The 24860-nt window shown below is 42.3% G+C and overlaps 1 protein-coding gene across 9 annotated transcripts in view; it reads right to left on the bottom strand.

Moving 5' to 3' along the window:
• rasgrp3 (RAS guanyl releasing protein 3 (calcium and DAG-regulated)) overlaps positions 1-24860 on the bottom strand; it is a 39043-nt gene that overhangs the window by 10982 nt on the left and 3201 nt on the right. For 4 of the 9 annotated variants that reach the window (XR_005712395.2, XM_040178184.2, XM_040178183.2 and 1 more), the window contains exons 2-9: positions 15088-15226; positions 13135-13237; positions 9025-9087; positions 5583-5714; positions 5040-5187; positions 3986-4159; positions 1977-2093; positions 1545-1823 (exon numbers count right to left, since the gene is read on the bottom strand). Coding sequence is in view for 8 of the 9 variants with exons in the window: in XM_040178184.2 (XP_040034118.1) it covers positions 1545-1823; positions 1977-2093; positions 3986-4159; positions 5040-5187; positions 5583-5714; positions 9025-9087; positions 13135-13237; positions 15088-15157 (1086 nt within the window). In the remaining variant the exon portion in view is untranslated. Of the gene's footprint in view, positions 1-1544; positions 1824-1976; positions 2094-3985; positions 4160-5039; positions 5188-5582; positions 5715-9024; positions 9088-13111; positions 13238-15087; positions 15227-22276; positions 22339-23154; positions 23660-24860 lie in introns of those variants that run through there. The other 5 variants (XM_078104625.1, XM_078104624.1, XM_078104623.1 and 2 more) reach the window with 4 other exon arrangements.

Genomic DNA, 24860 nt, shown 5'->3' on the forward strand with positions numbered 1-24860 from the left:
GTGATCTGTATAGTCCTGTCAAGCTTGGTTTGGGCATTTTATTTTATTTCTCAGCACCTTCTTCTTTGCATATATGGTGCCAAGCAGTTAGAAGCTGATGCTCAATTCTTTTAGTCAAAACAGCTGTCAAATTTGACCCAGAATGGATGGTGTCCATCATTTGTGCTTAAATCCCACCGGTGTCGAGTTAGAATTTTTTTAACAGATCCTTAACTGTAATCTCTACTGGTTCAAACACTACGACCGAAAGCTGGATCTCAGTTTGCCAGTTATGTTTCTGTGTGGTAGAATAACAGTTATTGTGTCTTGCTGTGGTGGCTAAGATTTGGTTTTCCCTCTTTCCATTTTTAATTGTTTTACTAACACAGACATGTGATTAAACAGATTTACCTACATAAAGAGGTTACTAACTGTGCCCTTACCCAGATGCAAGGCTATTATTGGCCTAACCCAGACATTTCCGGTGTAATGCTCTTCCCAGTCTTTTTTTCATGTTTTTCCAGTGCGCTGATTGCTGCGGCCTTCCCGATTGTGTCCACCTATGTCTTGTTGACTCACCCTCTCCTTGTGTACTAAGTGGCGTGTTCCGTGGTGTTTGTTCACAGTTCCTCTTATACTGTTGTCAAGCGTCCCAGCACCCCTTGTTACGTTTTTAGATTCCGCCTCTGCCTGACCCTTTCGTACCTTTGTCGTGCCCAAATTTTGTGAACCAAACCTCGACAGTCTATTACCACGTCTAAGAATAAAACCCATATATGACTTAGACATCAGTTTCCCGAGTCGTGAGCTCAAATCCTCTGGTTGCTATCCCTGATAGACAGTGGTGGAACCTTCAGAGCATCATGAGTTTCCTACTGTTGAATATACACATTTATTTTTAAATTAATATTTCCCCTGGACTCAAATTCCTCTCCCCTCTACACCGTCACAGCTATATTTAACATTTACATTTAGATGAAACATTTATATTATTTAACAACTTAGTGCCAAACATTATCCTTGGAAAAGTTATTGCATGAATTTACATTAATTTCTCTCTAAATGTTTGAAAAGATGACATATGAATATTGTTGTGACAATGCTAAATGTAATAGTTCAGTCTGCTGATGAGGATGGCGTACAGAGTGTGGCTGTTGGCCAGTTGTTGTGGCCTGGTGTCAGCCATGATTCCCACTTGCACAACAAGTAGATACACTGGGGGTGGCAACCTTTCCACATTCAACATGGCCTAGAGAGCGGCTCTGCGTTTTTCCATTGGTCCGTTTCATTCCTCCCCTGTTAAAGTGAGTAGGGTGGCAGGTGTGGTTAGTCAATCTGGTAGCCCCAAGTCAACGCCCAGCGCTGTGGTAAGCAGAAATTACTTAGGTGACGGCGTCACAGCACTGGACCATCTTCCAGTTCTGGGAGGATTTGTTGGAGTCCCAGGTCCAGTCTACATCCATAACATGGTTAAACATTACGTCCCTGCCCGCTCGCTCAACTGTAGTTTTAATTGTTATTGGAAAATACAATATATATATACACAGTATAAAGCAATCCCTCACCGTTAACAGGTAGATGAGGTCCATGTTGGGCTCCACCTGGGCCACTGCACTTTGCAATGAAACCAGCTCATTGAATGTCATATAGAGCTGATGCATCTTCACTAAGTTCACCTGACTGCTGTCATGAACCCAGTCAGGAAATATTACATGCACTGCAATCAGGTCCTTGAGGTGCACACCCAAAATGGGGATTTTAAAGCCCTGGCATTCATTGAAGGCCTTTCGGTAACAGGAGTAGTTGTTGTTGGAGGAGACAAGCTCAGTCATCTCGCTCCAGATCTGGGGAGGGAAAGATTTTCAGATTTGTTTATTAATCAACTCACAATGTGAATGGAATGGCAATTCATATGACCAGCCTTGGTGGTCTTACTTTGTGTGCAAGCAAGTATTTGTATCGCCCATGGGTCAAAACCGGTTGTTTGTGTTCAGTACCTTTACAACTTCTGGAGCCAGATAAGAGTGAGTCTCCTTTAATCGAGAAATGGAGCTGTGGCTCAGGCCCCCCACCACCGCCATCAGAGTGTTAAAGTTCTGCAGCTGCAGTAGTTTCTGAGGACAGAATGACATGTTGAAAATTAACCTTTTTTACGGTATAATACCGTAAATGGTTTTACACTATGTTACCGTAAAATGGATTACTGTGTTACCGTAAACTTGAACCAATTTTACTGTGAATTAACTGCCATTTAATGTCAGTTGACGCTAGTAACTTATTGTTTTTTTTACAGTGCCCTCCCGTAATATACGGTATGTTGTCGTATATTGGATTACAGTTTGTTACCGTACGATTACTGTTTTTGTGTTATAAATACCAGAATGTTACAGTTGTACTTATAACTGTATACTTTTGCATTTAATTCCCCACAAATTAAAGAAAGACAACTAAACTCATTTCGGTCATAGTGCTTGGAGTTTATTTGATGCCTTTAAGACAAAAATGTTAGACATTTGTAACCAAGAACAAAACATAAATAAAATATGCCGCACGTATACTGTACAATAATAAAAAAATCATCAATCATACAATTATTAGGAACAAGGTAAACCAACAACAACAATACGCTATGGAACACTTTCAATTGACCGCAGCAAACGGCTGGCGTCCTTAGTCCAGTGGCTACTGTAAAAGAAACCAAAATAAAATATTTAGAAACACTGTCATTTGTAAAATATTAAAATTACAAAGATGAGGAAGGCAACAAGATGTAAGGAAAGAGAATGTTAATCATGCTAGGCAAATAACACTTACCAACGTTACTTGGAGAGACGAGGCAATGAGAAAATCCTCCGATGTTGAACTGCACTGACAGGTGTTCTGGATGAACTGAGACTACGCGTCTGACGTCACGTTCAGGAGCAGTCAGTCACGCTTGACACTCAAATGACTTTTAGACAATGAACAATTTGAATAAAACAAATATTTATCATCTTTACATTCCAGCCACCCTAACGACGGCGAAGGCGGCGCATGGGTTAGGGAGGATGTGCGGTGCAGCGCAAGGTCGGCGGTCGGAATCCTGGCTGCTCCCTGTGCAAAGTCGAAGTGTCCCTGAGCAAGCCACCTAACCCCCAATTACTCCACTCAAAGATATGTCAAACCATAGGCGTTTATAAAGGGATAAAAGTGACAGCTACACGTATAGTAATATCCTGTGAGTCAAAGTCATCATTGTGTCTCAGATACCATCTCATTATGATGACTTACAGGATCTGTTTTTCAGTTGCCGGCATGTGCTTCCATACATTAACTTACAACAGATGTAGATGATAGTGATGCACTGCATTTTTACCACCTGTCTGCTACCTATTGCCGGACTAATCAGCATAGAGTCCATTTCACATCTGCAATTGTTGAATAAATGTGTCCCATCCATCGCAGTGCATGTAAATGACATCATCAACCATGTTCCATTTCAAATAAAAAAAACTTTCGCCAACTAATTCCTTCCTATGCTGTACAAAATCAAGCACCAGTGGACAGTGAAGTGGGGAGCATTCACTAGAAAAAAACTATTTGTATGCGTTATTTGATGATTAGAACTTCCTGATATCGATACAAAATTATGCAAGATTAACTTACTATTGAGTATTGAATTTCAGCCACATGGCCAATATATGTCTCACATATATATACACACATATATATACATATACGCGCATATATATATACACATATACACGCATATATATACATATACACGTATATATATATATACATATACACGTATATATATATACATATACACATATATATACATATACACATATATATATATACATATACATACATATATATACATATACACACACATACATATTTACACATATACATATATACACATACACATATATACACATATACATATATACACATATACATTATATATATATATATATATATATATATATGTATACACAGTAATGCATCTTTCCGGTCTCACCTGAGCCACATGGATGTATTTGGTAATAACCTCTGCCCGGGTCTGAGGTGTTAGCTTGCTGAGCACCATGAGCTGGACCCACTGCGAGACTCCGTTGAACAGAGCTATGGAGCGCTCCAGAGTCGGGTTTTCCACAAGGCAGCCATGGATCACATAGCTGTGGTAATCATTAAACTGGGGGAAAATACTTCACATCAGACATCCAGCTGTTGAGTTTCAATCATATCAATCATTCAATTCATAATTTTCATATGACTTTCACAGAAAAATTCATTAAACCTTGTTGATCTTTTGATTTTCATGGGGAATTCTGAAAGCCATGTAATTTTTGGGGTGAATTTTAAAATGCCTTTCATGTGAAGTTAATATTTTTGTTTGACAATGGTAAGTAATGAAAGTTCATAGAATTGTTAAATAGAAAATGTGGGATCATCCTGAAAAATGTATCCTTATGGTGGTTAAGGGAAGATCAAGGGGTCACACGGATACTGAATGATGTTTTGTCAATTTAAAATCCTCAGTCCATTTCCGGCCACATTCCGTGTGGGAACTTACGCAGACTGAAACAACGCATCTTATGTAATTTCCAGTGGTTTCAGGGGCAAACACAAACACCTGTGCACAGATACAACTTTTTTCTGGCATTTTTACTAATTAACCTTTACGGAGTTCGACCAGAGGCCAGATATCTTTACATCAAAACTCTACAGCAGGTGTTCAGCTTCCCAAGAGATTTTTAGAATCATCATCATCATCAGTGTTGCACAGTTCACCTAATTCACAATTTATTAAATTGGGCTTTCTTTCTGGATTGTTAACCGGCAGCACCCTGCAATCAACTCTGCCAATAAGCTGTCATTTTTTGGTGAGATCTTTCAGCTCTGCAGCTTTTTTGTACTTTGGCTACTGAAGACCTTTGTTGTTATTTTTTCAAATGAAGTATAATGGTTGCATTCAGTAATTCAAGAAGGACTGACAAACCCTTTAGCGCCTTACTTGCTACAATGCAAAAAGAGGAATCATTGGACAGAAATTGAGCTGTCTGTAGATATACCGATATCCTGCGTGTGGACTTGAACTCCAGGTAGGTGAGATGCTCGGCCAGCTCCATTGGCTCAAGGTGGTCAAAAAGCAGTGAGGCCTTTCCTTTCTTAGGCTGCTTTTTGCGTTGGGTCAACTTACGCATCCAGTCGTATGAGGGACTATAAGAGAGAACAATTCATAAACAATAACCACAATCAATCCAGACAAAGTGTGACACAGTGATTCCAAACAATTTATAACTTGAAAACTAAAAGCTGCAGGATGACCAGTATAGTTATCTATGTTCATTGGTGATTTGCGATATATCTATGTGGGTTTTTAATCATTTTGGTACTTACATCATACATCAACTAATAAAACTGGGCTAATGCACCCTTAAAGACACGTTTTACCGCTAAATAATGACAGCTGGTCACTTAGATATTTTTCAGACCAGCGTTTTGTTTTATTTAATTATGAGGAATAGATTGTTGGCTTATATGCATGATAATAGCATTACGGATCGGGTCAGTTTATGATTTTTATACAAGCATATCAGATGTTGGTGTCTTACATGGTGGAGATGTCGAGTAGCTTCAAATGCTCCTCACAGGACAGATGAGCAGCCACATCCCTGAACTCCTCTGTTATCTGGATCAAACCCAAGTCCAGGTTGAACTCTGCAGGGAATGTCACAATCCAGTACCTGAACACACATAGGAAAACGGAGATAGGATAAAATCATAGCTCCATGGAACTTTCCATTAAACCAGATAAGTACCCTTGTGTCCTTTTGACTTGTGATTCACATGTGTTACTCTATTGGGGTATTGGTATGGCCTGAGTAACTTTATTTGACTGGCTTCATGACATAAAATATTACTGGATTAAAAATAAATCAACCACCAATCAAGGCAGATCTTAGAACTGTGTATGTCCACATCCAGTGTGAGGTGACAAAAGCAGTGTTGTTAAAATGCAGGTTTTGTCACTAGTTTCTATCATGGTGAAAGCAATAGTTAATTCTTTATTGCTACATTTTTTTAAAAGACATTTGCAATGAGCTGGTGTCGGGAGCCATCTGACTGAAAAAAGAGTCCCCAAGGTTATTATATCCCGTGGGACTCCGAAGTCAGTTGAAGGGCACCGATAGGCCAGAAGGGCGGGAGGAGTTCGGTGTAACTGTGGAGAAGGACTTTCGCTCGGCACCAAGGTGCTTCTGGGAAACCCTCCAGTTCCTCAGGAGGGGGAAACGGGGAATCATACAAGGATGGGACTCTGTTGACTGTAACTAAAGAAGTTATTGGGTGGTGGTTGGATCACTCCTGAATTCAACTACTAGGAGAAAGAGAAAGGATCATCGTCATCAATTTATTTGGTGGAAGAGTGAGGAGGGGAGATGGGATCAGGGGAGCCGAAATTGGCTTTTCCGAAGTCAGGAGTTGGTTGTCTGGAATCAGGAGCTTCCAGAATGTGTGTCGTGGCCGATCTGTACTCGGGAAAAGAGTCCATAAAAGGTTGGTTCATTCTGTCAGATGGGTCCAACCGAAACGCAGACTTGTTAAGCCTAGTTTATGCTTCTGCAAGCGCCCCTTGCGTGCCTTTTCACACCTCTTGCGTGCGTCGACCCATTTTTCTAGGCTTGCGTCAAAAGCTATGCAAGCCTCCTGCAACCCGCAAGGCTGTGATTGGTCTGCTAACTACATCTTTTACGGAGTCTCACATTTACGTTTTCATAGCACAATTCCGCCATTATTAAAACAAAGAATGTTTACGAGAGAATGAATCAGATTGAAGAGTTTTTGTCGAAAAAAATTCCTAAATATGACCACTTATACAACCCGTTATTGGCGGACTTTAAGGACGCGCAGATGGCTTCTGATTCATAGAGGGAGATCTCGGCAAACGTCGGTTTGCAGGTCGAAGGGTGCACAAAGTTGTGGAGGAAAATATGGGACAAATGTGTCCGCGATGCAAAGCAGCAGTGGCGATGCACCGGGCAATAAAGTCTATGATAAATAAATAAACAAACCAACAACTTCCACACACAAAGACGTGACTCTCTAAGTCGTCTCCGACAAAAAACGTTACTCCACATATTGTTCTGGCGGGGAACTGCTTTGCAACACACGCAAGCCTTTTTGAACCACTAATTGAAAAAAGTGCATTGACCCAATGGTGCGTAAAGACACAAACGCAGAAGCATGCGCCAGCCTTTACTTTTAACTCAAAATCTACTACTATTTCACTAGGGAGGTGTGACCGGATGAGGGTTTTCCCCTCCCTCCTACCTGCACACAGGGGTGTGGACCAGCATATCTTGGGCTAATTGATTGATTGCGAGAGGCGGGGACATTACTTAAGCCCGTGGTGTGTGGACTCGTTTTGTTGTCTTCTCCTGCTGGGTGTCTGTGGAGACGTGTCCGGGAGGCGTGCTTCATGTTTTGGCCGCTGCCCTTGGTCATCTTTCTGCTGCGGTGTAGTAAGGGCACTTTCCCCATCTTTTGTGCCTTTTTATTGTCCTGTGTCGCCGTGTATGCGGCACTAATGTGCATTCTTTCATATAGCGACCCTGTCTTGGTCATGGATGTCCCCGTGTGGGTGGATGTATGCCTGGACTGCTGGCGTTCGGTGTCTCGGTACGATGCATGCCTCCCTCTTTCGACACATTTGGGCGTTATTAAAATCTGACAGTCCTAATTGTTATAGCGTGGGCCACTGTCTGTGAGTGTGTGTGCGAGGTGGGTGCCACCGCCGGGGTCCGTGGGCGGCCTGTACTGTAATTCGTATTGTGGGGCAATCCTGGTGCCACGACTTATTAAAGGGCCAATATTCCCCAGTGCGTTCTCCCTCCCCCACTGAAGCTGTTCTTGATACCGGCTGAAACTGTTCTGGGAACTGGTACAAAAATGGCTCTGAACCATGGATTGAAGACAAACAATGCAGATGTTGTCTTTGTGGAAAGACTGATCAGCTCTTTACAATTGTAAGGATCCTGGGTGAGCCTGGGAGTATGCTGCGGTCTACATGCGCTTTGTGGACCTGGAGAAGGCGTATGACTGGGTACCCCGATAGATACTGTGGGAGGTGGTGGAGGAGTGTGGGGTGAGAGGGTCCCCTTTTGTGGCCATAAAATGCCTGTGCACCGACAGCGAGAGTTTTGTTCAGGTTGTCAGCAGGGTTTCGGGGCAGAGGATGTTGTATGTGTACAGACTGTAAAGCCCTCTGAGGCAAATTTGTAATTTGCGATTCTGGGCTATACAAAATAAAATGACTTGACTTGACTTAAGTCAGGAGTTATTTTCGGTGGGGATTGGACTTTGCCAGGGTTGCACTTCACTGCACTGGCACTTATCCGGTTCGTGGTATGCATAAAAAAAGGATATCGAGGCGTAGTCGGGGAAGGAGGGTTTCGCAGTTTGGTGTGCTGCTGATCTCATCACGGCTTTTTGCAGATAGGACTATGACTAAATATATTCTAACTTTCGTCAACGAGATGAGACAAAAATGTTGGTGGTTGACGAAGTCACAATACTTTTTTTAATTTCAATTTTTAGTAGCACTTAAATGGAAACTTATTGTCAGGGTACATCAGCACCCGCCGACTCGCCAAATCTGGGTGAAATTCGGCTGTGGCGAGTAAAGCATCTCTCTCTCACTGGCCATTTTGGCGGGTGTAATTCTATATCTCTATATTGTTTGTTGTGTAACAAACCGTACCGTAACGGCGGTAATTAACGTGACATGATTACGTCAGCTGGTTACTAAACACATGTGACAGGTGGAGGCTTTTGATAGAACTGCTACAACATGGCTATTAAATGTGACTAAAATTAATATGCATTTTCGTGGAACTAAAACTAAGACTAAATAAAAAATAGCTGCCAAAATTAACACTGGGTCAAATCTAAAATGGTTAAGCATTCTTTTGCACTTCGCTGTAGTTGTGGATTTCCCAGGGGTTGAAGAATCCAGAGTAAAATGTGTTTGGGATGAATGTGTATGTTGGATCTTACCTCATCATATAACAAATCTTCAGCCTGGTTCTTTGGCAGGTCTCACCTTTGCTCTCGCGGTACGTGGGGTTCAGTTAAGGACTTTTTCCAAGATTTGACAAATCTATACACTCAAATGTATGAATAATAAGGGATTAAAGAATTAAATCATGCTTTAACTGTTCTATATATGACATTCAGAACCAGTAGATATTTCACTAGAAAACTATCCCCTCTGACAAAAACAAATACACACCGCACCTTCCCCCTCATCAGATGATGTTACACACAGAGAAAGATAACACAAGTGAATAAACAGCATCGTCTGAATAAACAGTTCTCTGCTAAGGTTCCTCTTAATTTCTCTGTCCAATCTGTCAATGATACATACTTTAAACTGTAATTGTCAATATGTGTGGAGGTGGGAGTAGGTATGTTTTTAACTTCTCTTTGTTACTCACACATCTACTTCCACTTTTTGGAGGTACAACCAAGTAAATCATTGAGAATGTGTTTTTTTTTCTGACTCATTGTCTTTCCTGTCGCTCTCCATCACCGTCTGGTATGCTGTAGCCAAGCAGAGATTTGTTTGTCTCCAGGACTCTGGGGCGGGGTAAAAAGATTGTAGCCAACCCCTCTCACCCCGGACACAGACTTTTTTAGAACCTTCCCTCTGACCAAGATCTCTTGCCACAGAAACCGTTTCTTCCCCTTATCAGTCGGTCACATAAACCAAGTCCCAGTACCCCATTTACCCGGACACTATATCCCCAGGACATTGCACATTGATGTTGTTCATTTTTGCTTGTACATTTGACCTTATTTTACTCTAATCTCACACCAATTTCTATATGTGTAAGATACATGGCAATAAATGGCTTCTGATAGAAGCCACTGATCACTTTTGTTTACATTTAAAAAAAAGGTCAATTTTAGGAATTCACTTTGAACCACATTATATTTTCCTTACCTTATGTACAAAAACACATACGTAAACCTAAAGCATAATGTTTCCTCTAACTAAGTTGATTTTGTGTCTAAACCAAACCAAACAAAATATCCTTCCAGAATGGATTAGTAACTACATTGGAAAGCGTTGACAAATGATGCTGTCTTGATAACAGGGAAATCAGAACAGCAAAGGCGTCTATGGGTTTGTAAGGAGCTGAGGGGCAGAGTGGTGGAGGGTAGATATATTCGGAAGGCGGGTCACCTAAAAAAGCATCAGAAATTGAACTCATCAAAATGTCCAGGTGTGCCAGGAGACACACCTGGACCTCATATCGTCAAAGGGCTACATAGGGAAGATGAAAGTAGTAGTGAAGAAGACTGTTTGGGGAGAGGATCTTGGTAAACCGGATAGCAGCCCGGGGCGCTTAAGTTGTGTTTAGGTTTTGCTGGCTGCCGGAATTGCCGGAGAGATTTATTTTTATTTCTTTGATGGATTGATTAAAATGTCTCCGAAGACACCTTCTGCCTCTTGACTGCTGTGCTGCCATTTATTCACTTTCCTCGTGCCATCATGTTACACTGGTGGAGGATGCAGGCATGTCTGAAGGTTGTGTGGCCAATGGTGAGGGAACACATGGCTAAAGCACAAAGGCGAGTGTACAGTAGAGGGGCCCAACCTCGGGAGATCCTACCAGGGGACAAAGTGTTGGTCTTAATTCCCACCACTGCCCACAAGTTCTTGGCCTCCTGGCAGGGACCCTACGAGGTAGCAGAGAAGGTTGGCCCAGTCAACTAGAAGGTACGTCAGCCAGGGCGCCGCAAGACCACCCAAATCTACAATGTAAACCTGCTAAAAATGTATGCCCGAGATTTGCTTCTGTGTGGTAGTCCCCCGGATGTGTTCACCTCTGCTCCAGACTGTGTAGGTGCTGAAGTGGCATATGGTCCTGGCTTATCAAAAGCACAGCTACAACAAACTAGGGAGCCGGTCCAGCAGAATTTGGATTTGGCGCTCATCCATTATTGAACACCACATTACCACAGAACCGGGCAAGAAGGTAAAATTGCGCCCCTACAGAATACCCGAAGCCAGAAGGGCAGCCATTGAACAAGATGTACAGAAGATGTTGGCTCTAGGGGTGATCGAGGAATCTTACAGTGAGTGGACCAGCCCGGTTGTGCTGGTCCCGAAACCTGACAGAAGAAACAGCTTCTGTAACGACTTCAGGAAATTAAATTAAATTGTTTGATGCTTCTCCTATGACCAGGGTGGATGAGCTGATTGACCAGCTGGGAGAAGCCCGTTGCATCAGCACCCTGGACCTGACCAAAGGATATTGGCAGGTACCCCAGGCGGAAGCTTCGAAAGAGACTGCTTTCGCCACCTCGTCAGGGTTGTATCAATACACTGTACTACCCTTCGGTCAGCATGGAGCCCCAGCCACCTTTCATCGACCGATGGACAGGGTTTTGCAGCCACATCGTGAGTATGCAGCTGCATATCTAGATGTCGTCATTCAGTGACTCCTGGGACAGCCATCTGGTAAAGCTGACAGCAGTCGTGGAAGCTCTTTGTGAAGCCGGCTTAACGGCCAACCCCAAAAAATGCAAGCTTGGGCTGGAGGAAGCAGAATATCTGGGCTACACGATTGGGCGTGGCAATGTGAGGCCGCAAGACCGAGTCCAAGCTATACAGAGCTGGCCGCGGCCATCCACCAAGCCCCAGGTAAAGTAGTTTGTGGGTCTGGTCTCGTACTATAGCAGTTTCATCCCAAACTTCTCTACGATAGCATCTCCCCTCACAGACTTGACCAGAGCCTCCCAGCCACTCGGGGTTAAGTGGACGGGTGCAGCGGAACAAGCCTTCCAGGACCTAAAGAGCGCTCTCTGTTCACAGTCGGTACTAGTGACCCCTAATTTCAGCAGGGAGATTATTGTTGTATTGTTGTGTGTATTCTTTCCCCGGAAGTTCGAGGTGAGAAACATCCCATTTTAAATAGATCAGTCGGAAACTGACCGAAAGAGAACAAGGATATCCCACAGTAGAAAAGGAAGCTCTCTCCATAAAATGCATTGGAAAGCCTCCGCTATTACCTCTGGGGAGGCCACTTCACTCTGGTGACTGACCATGCTCCCCTAATCTGGATGGCCAATAAAAAAAAGCGACAAACGCAAAAGTAGGAAGATCTCGTTACAAGAGTTTAACTTTTCTATCATCCACAGACCAGGAGGCAAGCATGGGAATGCAGATGCCCTGTCCCGAAGAGACTCCTTGTTTACCATGGCTGCTCCCCGGCCTGATCTGAAGGGGCGGTGTAAGGGGCAGAGTGGTGGATGGGAGATATATTTGGAAGGCGGGCCACCTAAACGAGCGTCAAATTGAACTAATCAAGATCATGTCGTCAAGGGGCTACATAAGGAAGATGAAAGGAGTAGTAAAGAAGACAGTTTGGGGAGAGGACCTTGGTAAACCGGATAGCGGCCCAGGGCGCTTAAGTTGTGTTTAGGTTTTGCTGGCTGCTGGAATTACTGGAGGGATTTATTTTGTTTCTTTGATGGATTGATTAAAATGTCTCAAGACACCCTCTGCCTCTTGACTGCTGCGCTGCCATTTATTCACTATCCTCTGTGCCATCCTGTTATAGGGTTATTCTAGAGGAAATAGAGGCACGGCAATTGTTCGTAGAGGAACGATGAAAGATATAGAATTAACATTAACTTGCCATAATCTTGTCTGCTTCAATTGTAGACTATATATGCAATCAGTCTCAATATTAGAGTGCTACAGTATGACTTGTATTACAAAATACTGTGTGTGTGTGTACACGTTAGATGCAGTTACAATTTAAGATGTTACTAGTCTGATCTTCATCTTTTTAATATCTTTATCAGTGGTCTGTAGTGTCCTTGAGTTACACTAAACCCCCAATATCTCAATGTATTTTTAACAGCCAACTGCTCCCTATTCCCAAGGTTGTAGACTTACACAGCAGCTCCAAGGAATCTGATTTAGGTGAAGGTCAATATTGCTTTAGCTGTAGTACCACAGCAAGAAAATGGTGTGCTAGCACAGCAGTTGATTTCTATCTTAATCTGGGAATTGGAATTCCTGTGAGGTATAATGTATGTAAATGCACCACCTTATCGTAGATCATACCTTTAGCACACTGAAAGGGATATATCATCAGTAGTTTTCCCACCATTTCTGAGGATGTAATGTACCAGCGATGCATAAGCAGCAGGGTGCGAGGAAGCAGGTTGGCCTTCAGATCCCCATCGTCATCTATGAAGAAAAGTCTATCATGGACCTTTTATCAAATGTAAATTGAACAGGCAGTATGTTATACTATGTTATTATGATGAGTCATTCTGGTATTTTCTATATATTTTGACTGAAGAAATCCCATGGAAATGGCTAAAACTGAAAAAAAAATGAACCCCAGTGTTTTCTACGGTGGCTCTGAAGTGCAAAACAACGGCAAATAGGAAAACACAATGACATTAACTTCTTACGGAAAGGGTAGGGCCTTATAGCAGACAGCAGAGGACGGACCCTTCTGATTGGACAGACTGATTGTCTTTTAACCCTCTTAATCCGAAGCCTTTCGCCGGCACGGAAAGTGACACGGAGGATTCCTTAGAACTCTATTTGCACAATCGGATTCTGAAAACTGAGAAATGTCGCTTTCTAGATATTATGGCAATCAAATCAGTGGCGGGACTGAGAGCCTGTGATGTGGGGTGGAAGTCAGTGTTAATTTTGGCAGCTATTTTTGATATAGTCTCATGCATTTTTCGTCTTAAGACTATTAGTTTTAGTCACATTTATTCATTTTAATCCTTTTTAGTTTTAGTCGACGAAAACTAGACTAAAATGTAATTAGTTTTAGTCTAGTTTTAGTCACATTTAATAGCCATATTAAACTCCTTTTCTTCCCTTCTCAGGCCCAGGACCCCCTGTGTTGTGTCTACAGCTGCATAATAGTCTAGCTTGCAGTACTTGGTTGTCCATTAGATGTCCCTCCTAGGACAGGTCTATAGCAGGTCGGCAAACTTTTTGACTCGCGGGCACAATGGGTTGTAAAATGTGACGGAGGAGCCGGGCCAAGAAAAAATGGTTCAAGTGTTTGTGTAAGCTGATATAAATGACATGTGAAAAATTATTACATGAAAGCATTTGGAGTTTAACAAATCGCAAAGCATTTATTTGCAAGGCAATTTAACAAATTGGCAAAGGTGTAACAACTTCATGAGGACCAGGGATCTAAACGCAACACTTTGTTGTCTGTTAGTTTACTTGCAACGCTTTTGACATGGCCACCGGAAACTTCATGCTCCTTTATTGTTTCCACTGTGAAATTAACCTTACGTTAACCTTAACGTCTTACAACCGTTGCAATACATTATTTTCTTGTCTTCAGAACCTGTAATGAGTGTATTATGTTAGACGCGTCTGTAACGGACCGTCTCATCCAGTCGAGGAAACGCTGCCTGCCGTCCCCAGAGAAAGGGGGAAAAAGTATCGTGACTTCGTCAACCACCAACATGTTAGTCTCGTCTCGTTAACGAAAGTTATAATAGATTTTTTAAGATATTAAGATCGTTTTCGTCACGTCTTAGTCTCGTCTTAGTCATGGAAAAAAGGTTTGTTAACAAAATTAACACTGGTGGAAGTGAGCGCAGCAGCAGAGCCACAGCAGAAAGTCACGGAGAGATGAGGACGTTTTACTAAGTGTGTTAAAAGTGTTCTACTAGTATGTCACCATTGTTTTACCGGTGTTTTGTTGTTCAATTATATTTAGGTGTTGTAAATTAAAGGGGGGGGGGGTGCCGCGGACGCTATTGCCGACACGGCTCGGGGAAATGCGTGACTGTCACACTCAATGCGTGACACTTGAGAGCCCTGTATCATTTCCTGTTAAAATACACTCAGTCCGTCTGTGCAATCACAAGGGTCCGTCCTCTGCTATAAGGCCCTACCCTTTCCGTAAGAAGTTAATTTCGTTGGGTTTTGCACTTCAGGGCCACCGTAGTTTTCCTACTTAAAATTCAAATAAAAGGCAAATTTCTCCAAAAATATGCAGGTTGTAAGCGTAATATGCCGTGGTTGCATTTCATTCACATGTTACTTACCAAATGCATGAATGCACGCATTTAAGAGAGCGTCAAGAGATGCTGCCTTTCCCAAAGTGGCTGATCCCATAGTTCCACGGTGCCGGAAGGACAGAGGTCAAAACGTTCTGCTCACTGCTTTGGACCAACCAGGGTTTTCCTGGGAGCAGGAGAGAGACAGTCAGTCATCAGTTTACAAAACTCATATAATAGTATGAAAATACAATTCATTGTTTGGTCAATAATTATATTGCTTTATGTTGACACTTTCTGATAGACATTTTAACTTTTGGAAGCATGTCTTAAGCAATATGTTTTGCATTCAAATATATTGAAGGTTTAGTAAGAAATTGACCTGAAGCCACATCTATTGACAACAATGTGCAACCTTAGAGCAACAAAATGTTTTAGTAGGTTGGGAGAAATATTAGCTATCTACTAGCATAGATAACCTGCCCGTGTTATTTTTTTTTTGTAAGGATGGATATTTAAAACAATTTCATTTAAGTTTAAGGCATATTTAAATAATGTATTTACTTTTTTGGCTACTGATAGTAGTGGTAAAAAATAGTGCATGGCACAAGCCCCCAAAAAATACAATCCAAATCAAACTAGCTCAAAGCAACAACTAAATTGTAATCTAAGTCACTCAATATTTACTACATATTGCAAATTTGTATACATTCCGACAATAAAACGTGCCCGTGGCATGTGTTAGCTTTTGCCCCAAATGCAGAGCTATAGCATTGATAGATGACAGTTCTGTAGCAATACAGCTTTCATTTAATTATACATTACATACATACATTATACATTTTTAACATAGCAATTCCCTGAAATGACAAACAAAATTAAATTACAGTAAATTGTTGTGCGACCATTTCACACTACTTCCAGTGATTTCCTGTAATATTGTGGTTTGATCAAGTAACAAATGTATGGCACGATTTACCGTATTACCAAAGAATATTAACACTTGAGTCAAAACCCTGTTTCAACCTTTTAAGTTTATAAACTATATTATTTGTGGAAAGTTTATTTGGTGTTATGTGTGTGAAAAGTTATGTTTAGACTGATTCTGTTTAAGCTGCATAACCAATTGTTAAAAAAAACTTCCCATTGGGGTAAAAGCTTATCTTATCTTATATTATTTTAATATATTTAAAAAAGGATGAGCTGGTAAATCGGGAATGGGGTACTACCCTTGAGGACCTCATCGACCTGGCTGCTCAACTGGACCACCGCATGAGAGAACGACAGCTGGAAAGGAGTTCCAGGCGCAGCAATGTATATTGTCCCAGGGTCTCTCCACATCCCGTCTCTATTTTGACCCCCATCCCGGAGGAGGAACCGATGCAACTTAGGGGACCCAATTGTTTCTTGAGGAGCGTGCACGACAGAGGGTGGAGCGTTCATGTTTTTTCTGTGGTAAAGCTGGACACTTTCGGATCACCTGCCCACGTCGGATGACTGGATCAGAACAGCCTCTATGAGTGAGTACGATTCTCTGTCCGAACATTTCTCAGCACAAATTCCTTTTACCTGTCACTGTCTCTGGGAGTATGGGTCAGGCAACCGTTTCAGCCTTGTTAGACTCTGGGTCTGCAGGAAACGTCATGAGTAACGCCTGGTTCACCAACTTCAACTGCCTACGTCACTCTGTTCTCCTCCACTACCGATTACATCTATTGACAATCAGCCCCTTGAATCTGGCTTCATTACCCAGGCCACAGTCCCGGTTACTCTGGTTGTGGGTGTTCTTCACTCTGAGAAATTATCTCTGTTAGTTATAGATCACATAACGAACAATGTTATTTTAGGGTTACCTTGGCTCGCTCATCATGAACCACAGATTTCCTGGTCTACTAATGAACTGCTGTGTTGGGGTAGAAAATGTGTTTCCCAGTGTCTGGCTACACCCATCAGAGCAACCACCATCGAGAGCCTGTCAGTCGCTGTCACACCAGATGTCCCCTCAGCCTATTTAGACCTGGCAGCGGTCTTCATCAAGAGGAGCGCCACCTACCTGCCACCACACAGACCGTGGGACTGTGCCATAGACTTGGTGTCTGGAGCTTTTTTGTTGGAAAGCAGGGCGGTGGTTTCAGGCCATATATAGACTATTGGGATCTGAATTCTGTTACTGTATTGCTATCCCTTGCCTTTGGTGCCTGCAGCAGTAGAACAACTCCGGGAGGCCCGGATATACACCAAACTATCTTCGCAGCGCCTACAACCTCATTCGCATCAGGGACGGTGACGAATGGAATACGGCTTTTCACACTACGACAGGCCAATATGAGTATCTGGTGATGCCCTTTGGATTAGCCAACGCCCCCAGTGTTCCAGGCTTTTGTTAACAAAGTTCTCCGTGAATACATTGGCAAATGTGTGATTGTGTACATTGATGACATTCTGGTCTACTCCTCAGATCTGGGTGACCATGTCAAGCAGGTACGCCAAGTCCTCACAAGAGAACTCTCCCCTCCAATTATGTCCAAAACTGTTTCTGTGAATTCCCCACGTTTTATGGCCTTGTTTCCTGTTTGGGGGGGGTTTGCCTCTGAATGGTCCTTGGTAGCCTTCTGCTTTAGGTTTTTCCACCTAAGCCGAACCTGTTCAACATTCCGCCGTTGGCCACTACCAGTGGCATTAACTTGCTTTGTTATCTCAGCCCATATTTTATTTTTAAGTTTGGCTGACAGAGAACTCTGTCCAGGGCCACTAAAACCTCCAAAAAGGGCCTGATACGAACACCCTCCAGAAGTGCTGTTGTCTCTGCTGTGGTGAAATTGCTTCCTTTGTTCTTCTCCATGTTGTCGGAGAAAGCCCTATCACTAAGGAAGGCCTTAAATACCATAAAGCTTAATTGAAAGCAGGTGTAAAAGCACAGGTCACAGACTTTAAAACTGGTCTCGTTAAGGTCAATGACCTTTGCTTCTGCAACATGACATCCATTGTACATGTCCTGCGGCACCATCAGAGACGATACAAGCCTCATCAGTATGTCCAATGCGCTAATCTCATTGAGCAGTACTCAAATGATGAGCTTTATGCACGCTACAGATTTAGAAGAGAAGACATTTTGTATATATGTGATATTCTACGCCCACATCTACAACGTCCTACTAGAAGGAGTCATGCCTTAACTGTGGAGGAGCAGGTGCTTATTGCCCTACGTCTTTTTGCTTGTGGATCTTTTTATGAAGTAATTGAAGATGGCCTGGCTGTGACAAAGTCTACAGTGGGACAAGTAATGCATTCAGTGGCATCAGCCCTGGCTGGTCTAATTCATCAGTTTGTGAGATTTCCGGATAATGAGGAAGAAATAACTGAAACTAAGAGAAAATTCTTCTCAATTGCCAGGATGCATATGGTAAATGGTAAATGGCCTGTACTTGTATAGCGCTTTTCTAGTCTTCTGACCACTCGAAGCGCTTTAACACTACATGACATCATTCACCCATTCACACACTGACAGGAGAACCATACACAGTGACACCTGCCATCAGTAACTAACATCCACACACTGTAGTCGCAGCTACAGGAGCAATGTTTGGTTAAGTGTCTTGCCCTAGGACACAACGACATGCGGGTTAGCCGGGCCTGGGATCGAACCGACAACCCTCTGATTGGAGGACGACCGTGCTCCCCACTCACACACAGTCGCACTAATACTATTGGTGTCATTGACTGCACACACATACACATTCAGGCAACCCATGAAAGAGAATGGGAACTTGTGAACAGAAAGGGACGCCATAGTATTAATGTGCAGCTCATAGGAAATGCTGACCTTAGACCTTGGATTTGGTTATCCTGATCATTCTGATCTGGATTACAAGTTTTGAAATACCGGCCCCTGGAGATTGGCCGGTTCCTTCGCACCTACTGCTCTCAGCAACAGGGGGAATGGAGCAGGTTTTTTCCACGGGCAGAATATGCCCAGAATTCCCTTCCCAGTTCTCCTACAAAGCTCACGCCGTTCCAGCGCGTCCTGGGTTTCCAACCAGCCCTGTTCCCATGGTCTGGAGAACCTTCTGAAATTGTGGCGGTGGATGACTGGTTTAGACGGAGTAAGGCGGTCTGGGACGCTGCTCACGTCCAGCTACAACAGGCCGTCCGACGTCAGAAGGAGACTCTCCACGCGGAACATCCGTCTCCGCCTCCCTTCCAAGAAGCTAAGAAGCTAAGGATTATCAAGCAAGTCAATACAGTGTCTTATCGGTCACAGTTGCCCTCTCATTACAGGATCAATCCAACTTTCCATGTCTCCTTGCTCAAACCTGAACCAGAACCCAGGATGGCCAGTCAGGCCCTGAAGCTCAGTCGGCACCACCACCCCCTTTGCTTCTGGATGATGGCGTGGCATATACGGTCAGATCTCTGCTGGACTCCCGTCGCCGCCGAACTGGCCTTGAATACCTCATGGACTGGGGAGGTTATGGGCCGGAGGAGAGGGCCTGGGTTCCAGCCTCGGACATTTTTTACCCTTCGCTCATAGCTGTCTTTCATCTGGCCCATCCAGAGTGTCCTGGCCCGCGCCCACGTGGTAGGCCGCCCTGTAGAGGTCGGTCTTGGGCTTCCGGAGCCGCCCGTGGGGGAGGGGGGTTCTGTCACGATGCAGCGCTCCCCTTCCCCAGTGTACTGAGGCCTTCAAAATCTGGTCCCCAAACTCCCTCTTGTATATGAATCATAAATTCCCTTTACCCACAAAATTATTAAATTAATCCAACTTTTTTGAGAGAGGGACATCCATCCACCATTCTATGCCCATCACCAGCAATTTAGGTGCTTTCTGCAAAGGTTTTAGGGGTGAGGTTTTTCCTTTTCAGCCAATCCTTACTCTCGAGTGTCATTACTGTACCCATTTTGGCTTCTAATTGGCAAGGAACCTGCCGATCATTCCCGCGTGGGTTTAGTCGGATCCAATAGGATCAGACCATTCGAAAAAAGTGCTAAAACGGGGCAGATCGGCCAACCAGATTCTGACTGCTGTTGTGTGTCTGCCATGAGGCCTGCACACAGTGACACTTGCCCATCAGTAACTAACAACTAGAGAAGACAAACTTTACTTGCGGACGAATAGGAGTTAAATGCCATTTTTTCCCCTGGCATCATAAAAAGCTGGTTCTGCAACATCAAATTTTGACCGGTAATCTCAACTGATAAGTTTCAAGTGCCCTTCCCTTCCCCGTATAGCCACATGTGTTTGCTTTCGACTGTCAATGACAGCTCAGTTTTGTAAAAGGAATATATACAGGACACGATGATGGGACCGAGAGAAAAGAAAGACACGAGGCGCTGGAGGGTTGGAGAGGAGGAGCAGGTGCTGCCCACGGTGCCCAGAACAGAATTAGCATTACGCTGTTCATAATAGTTTATTTGGTTTGCACAGCTGACCCAATAGGCTCAACTTAACACAAACACCCAGAATAATTCTAAAGTAATAATATAGTATTGTTGTATAAATATATTGCACACAATGATAAAATAACAAAATTGTATTTTTAAAACACATTGAAAGGAAAGAAAAATCAAGAGGAGATTTACATACTTTAACATTGTCAACATTCATTCTCAGGTGAAGAAAGAATCCTTTATTGATCCCCTTGGGGAAATGATTCTCTGCATTTAACCCATCCCACACAGTGGGAGCAGTGTGCTGCAGTAAAGGCGCCCGGGGAGCACTTGGGGGCTGGGTGTCCTGCTCTGGGACACTGGACACGGGACATGGAGCAGCCAGAGTTCAAACCACCAACCCTCCGGTTACCAACACACACCTCCTCCCTCCATGCGCATCCATCTTGTGATCATTTTAGCCTCTTCTATATTTCATCTAGGATCATTTTCACTGCTTTACATATTATGCTGGTGTCCACTGACAAAGGATTGAAAGATATGCTTATCCAAATGTCTAGTATTCAGGCTAATACTCATCTTAGGGAAATCAAAACATTTTCGAGTTTTTTAAGATTGTTTCTTGAAATTGTAGCTCAGCTGAAATACCCTTCAGCTAGTAGAAGATATATTCCACCAGTGCATGAGCTGGCAAATCAGTTCAGTTGAAATAACATTTATCTTTATAAAAATATTTATGAAAATATTACTTGATCATTCAATAGAATTTACATTACAGTGCATTCTGGCACAACAAATCCACTGGTTTGTTTCATAGAGAAATAAATCATATTATTTGGACTTTTTTTTAACCAAATGTTCCAGCCACCACACTAATGGTTAAACCTACAAACCAGTACAAAACTCACACTTACCAACATACAGAACCACCATGTTCAAAACAGACATTACAAATACAAACAAAAAGCAACATTTGCAAACAAACTACCCAATTTAGCACGAGGCATGAGGCAGACACGATGCATGAATTAACCCACCGGACTGTCTCTGGTCATAGCTACTTCTACCCTTACTCGGTTACTGTATCAGTAACAGGTCAAACAGCTTTAACCGTTCTGACAAATTGTTTGGTAACAGACTGTGGAGCCAAATGGAGGTCAAAAGTTTTGATAATTTGAAAAACAAATGTGAACCTGAAAGTTTTGATCTTGAACATTGAAAACTACAATAATGTATCAAAAATAATAATAACTGGATGAAAAGTATTTTATTTGGACCGAATATAGTTTTGAATCCCTTGACCTTGATATTTTTTTATATTCTACATTTTTTGGTTGCAGATTTTGTATTTTCAGATTCAAATCTGATATTTTCAAGTTACAGATCTTTCTTTCAGTTTCAGATCATTTTTTTTCACATTCAGACGTTTGGCCCTAATGTGCGTATGGGGCGGGGCATGACATGAGTGACAGCTTAACAAATAAGGCTGAGGACAGATTCGGACTTCCCGGTTCAATAGCTGGTCAGCGAAAAATGGTTAAAACGACAACGCGTTTAAAAAAAAAAAACAGCAGACGGTTCAAGTTTCAAGACATTTGCTTGCGAATGTGTTTTGCGGGCGCCGACCTGATTTGCGTTCTCGGAATTTGACATTGGATTTTCATTAAATTTATGAAGACTTGAATTTGTTGATGACGTTTAGAGGACACCTCCTAAAAAAAACATTTTAAGAGAAATATATATAATAAATATTATATAAAAATAATATAATAAAACATAATATAATAAAAGTATTTAGGATCAGATCCCGGTTCTAAGATACATAACATTTTATTAATCATAGAAAAACCTGAAAAAGAAGCCCCTGCTTCTGATTAGCTAGTCCCTTATGACCCCTGTCTCTGGTCTGGCCTATGAAATGAAAGCAGAGAAGAGAATTTCAAGCCAGGGAGACAAAAGATGCTGCCCATTGCATCCTACCTTTAAACATGCAATTATGTTTTATTTAGGTAAACTTACTTTAATGCTAAATACCAAAGCAAAAAATCGATAGAAGCATGAGAACAGATATAACCAGAACAATTGTATACATTAAAAGTAAAAAGCACATACACCAGCCACTTTATTAGCTACCAATAAAGTAACCAAGGACTAGCAAGGTGTACATATTGTATTCGACTGAAGGTGTGATGCATAAATACCTGTGTTCTCCTTACTTGTGAAACATTAATGTGTTATGTGTTGTGGGAGACACACTGACATGTTCTTATGTTCTTCTTCTTTTGGATTCCACAGCTCAGTTGTGCATGTTAGTCAGCTGTGCCCTTTAGCATGACTTGTGCTTTTCTGCCACCACAATGGGTCACTGTGTGTCTGCCTCTGGTGTGTGGATGCGTCATTGTGTGTTTTATGCATATGCTAGTAGGTGCACACATGGACATTCAGACAGAACGTGTAATACAAAGACACAAACCTGCACACACACACACACACAGGATATGTCTTAAAAGCAGCGCTGCGCAAAGATTTTGTCACAAAATATCAATGTAACAAAGTAACCCAGAGACTCGAGGCCATCTTTCTAAACTCTGCTGCTTCAGACCGACAGCGACAGCTTCAACAATACAAAATCCTGCCTCAGCTCAACAACTTCTATGCTAAAAATACAGAACTTAAAATGGTTCTAGATGTCACACCGACTGACAAAATCTGGATTTCACAACTTACCCCCTGAACAGCAGCATGATAATAAGCATCCAGGTAAAAAAAGCAGTCCCTTTGCTGAGGTATCTGTAACTGCTGCTGGATGCTGCAGGCTGCTACTGTCTGTCAGGTAGAGAGACTCCCATGGACCAGCTTATTCTACGCTACAGGACGACCTCCTCCTCCTGTTGGTAAACACAGCAGCCTGGAGCCGCAGCAGTCCTGCCATGTGACCCACACACACACACACAGGCAAACAAACATCCGGCTTATTACATTTGTGAAAACCCTCCACTGATTATACTTTAGTCGTGACTTAATCTTAACTATCGTTACATGAGAGGAGCAACTTGTTGATTAAACTGAAACTGAAGTGAGAAATGCGCTCAATTTCAATCGTAAACTCAATCACAGCCAATTTCTGTTTGTATATCTCATCAATTTGTAAATATCCATGCAGATATCCATGTATATACACATATATGTAGATCGTCATGTGTAGTCTGCTGCTGAAGACAGATGTTACATCAACCTCGGGTTCAGACAGCTGCTACAACAGCTGAAGCAGATGGCCTCTGAGTTCATGACCTTGTGTGTGTTCTCAGCTTCCGCCTGGTTAGTTTATTCATCCACCGACTACTTCATTCTAATGAGATGTGATTAAAGTAATAAAAGGCTGATGCATATTGATTTCGATTACCGTTCAACCCCGATAACCTCCTCCATCTTTTAATACAGCCTTTTACTTACTTTCCACAATCGATTCATGTTACCTCTATAAACCCATAAATCTGACTGAATATTGTTCTAACACAGTATTGCAGTTTAACTTGTAGCACTGATTGATATTTTTAAATTGTGGATTTCTTAGTTGTTATTTTGCAGTTTGAAAGTGAAGCAAAAGCGAGGTATATATGACGTGCCAAATCTGTTTAATCCTCACACACGTACGTCACTATGAATTGATTATTTCAGAATGCGTCGATAAAGCAGTCACACTCAGACGGCTCCTATCCAGTGAAAAACGGCACCATTTGATGCTCTTTGCAAAGCCGCTTGACGTACTGCTGTGAGGACACCTGGTTGTGCACAAGCCAGCTTCACTTTTATTTATTGAGTGCAACGATTCTCGTCACTTTCTTTTAGTCTCACAAAAGAAGACACCAAGCTGTTCCCACTAAATAAAGAGGAGCCTGTTTTCATTTATCTTTAGGACTTTTGATCTGTTCTACGTCCCCTCAAAGAACACTGAGCCCTCGAGCTGATGTGCCGATGTCCAATTCATCTGAGAACACATGAGGTCACATGATTCCAACATCAAACCCGAAAAACTTTAAGTAGACTCCGCAATATTTACAAAGGAATCTGAAAACATTTTCCTCCAGTGATAATTGACAATTCCAACTCGTTACATTACTACTTAAAGTTAAGTATTCACTTTATAAAACATTGCTGTAAATGTGCCAGTTAGCCAAAAGGCTATTTTTATCTGTAGTCCCAAATGGCAGATGTTATAAAATAAATCTAAAAACAGAAGATAAGATTAGAATTGCAATTCAAAACCTCTGAAACTACTTCATTTTAACGTGGAACCAATCAGGGACCATAAAAGCAGGACGATCGTCTTCCTGTAAGCTGCAGTGTTCATGTGGGAGCTGTTGGCTATTTGCAAAGTAATTGTATTAAAGTAATTCTATTTGAATAAGGATTAAAGATGTTTGAATCTGACT

This window comes from Gasterosteus aculeatus, chromosome 6, assembly GCF_964276395.1.
Source record: "Gasterosteus aculeatus chromosome 6, fGasAcu3.hap1.1, whole genome shotgun sequence".
Taxonomy (NCBI): domain Eukaryota; kingdom Metazoa; phylum Chordata; class Actinopteri; order Perciformes; family Gasterosteidae; genus Gasterosteus; species Gasterosteus aculeatus.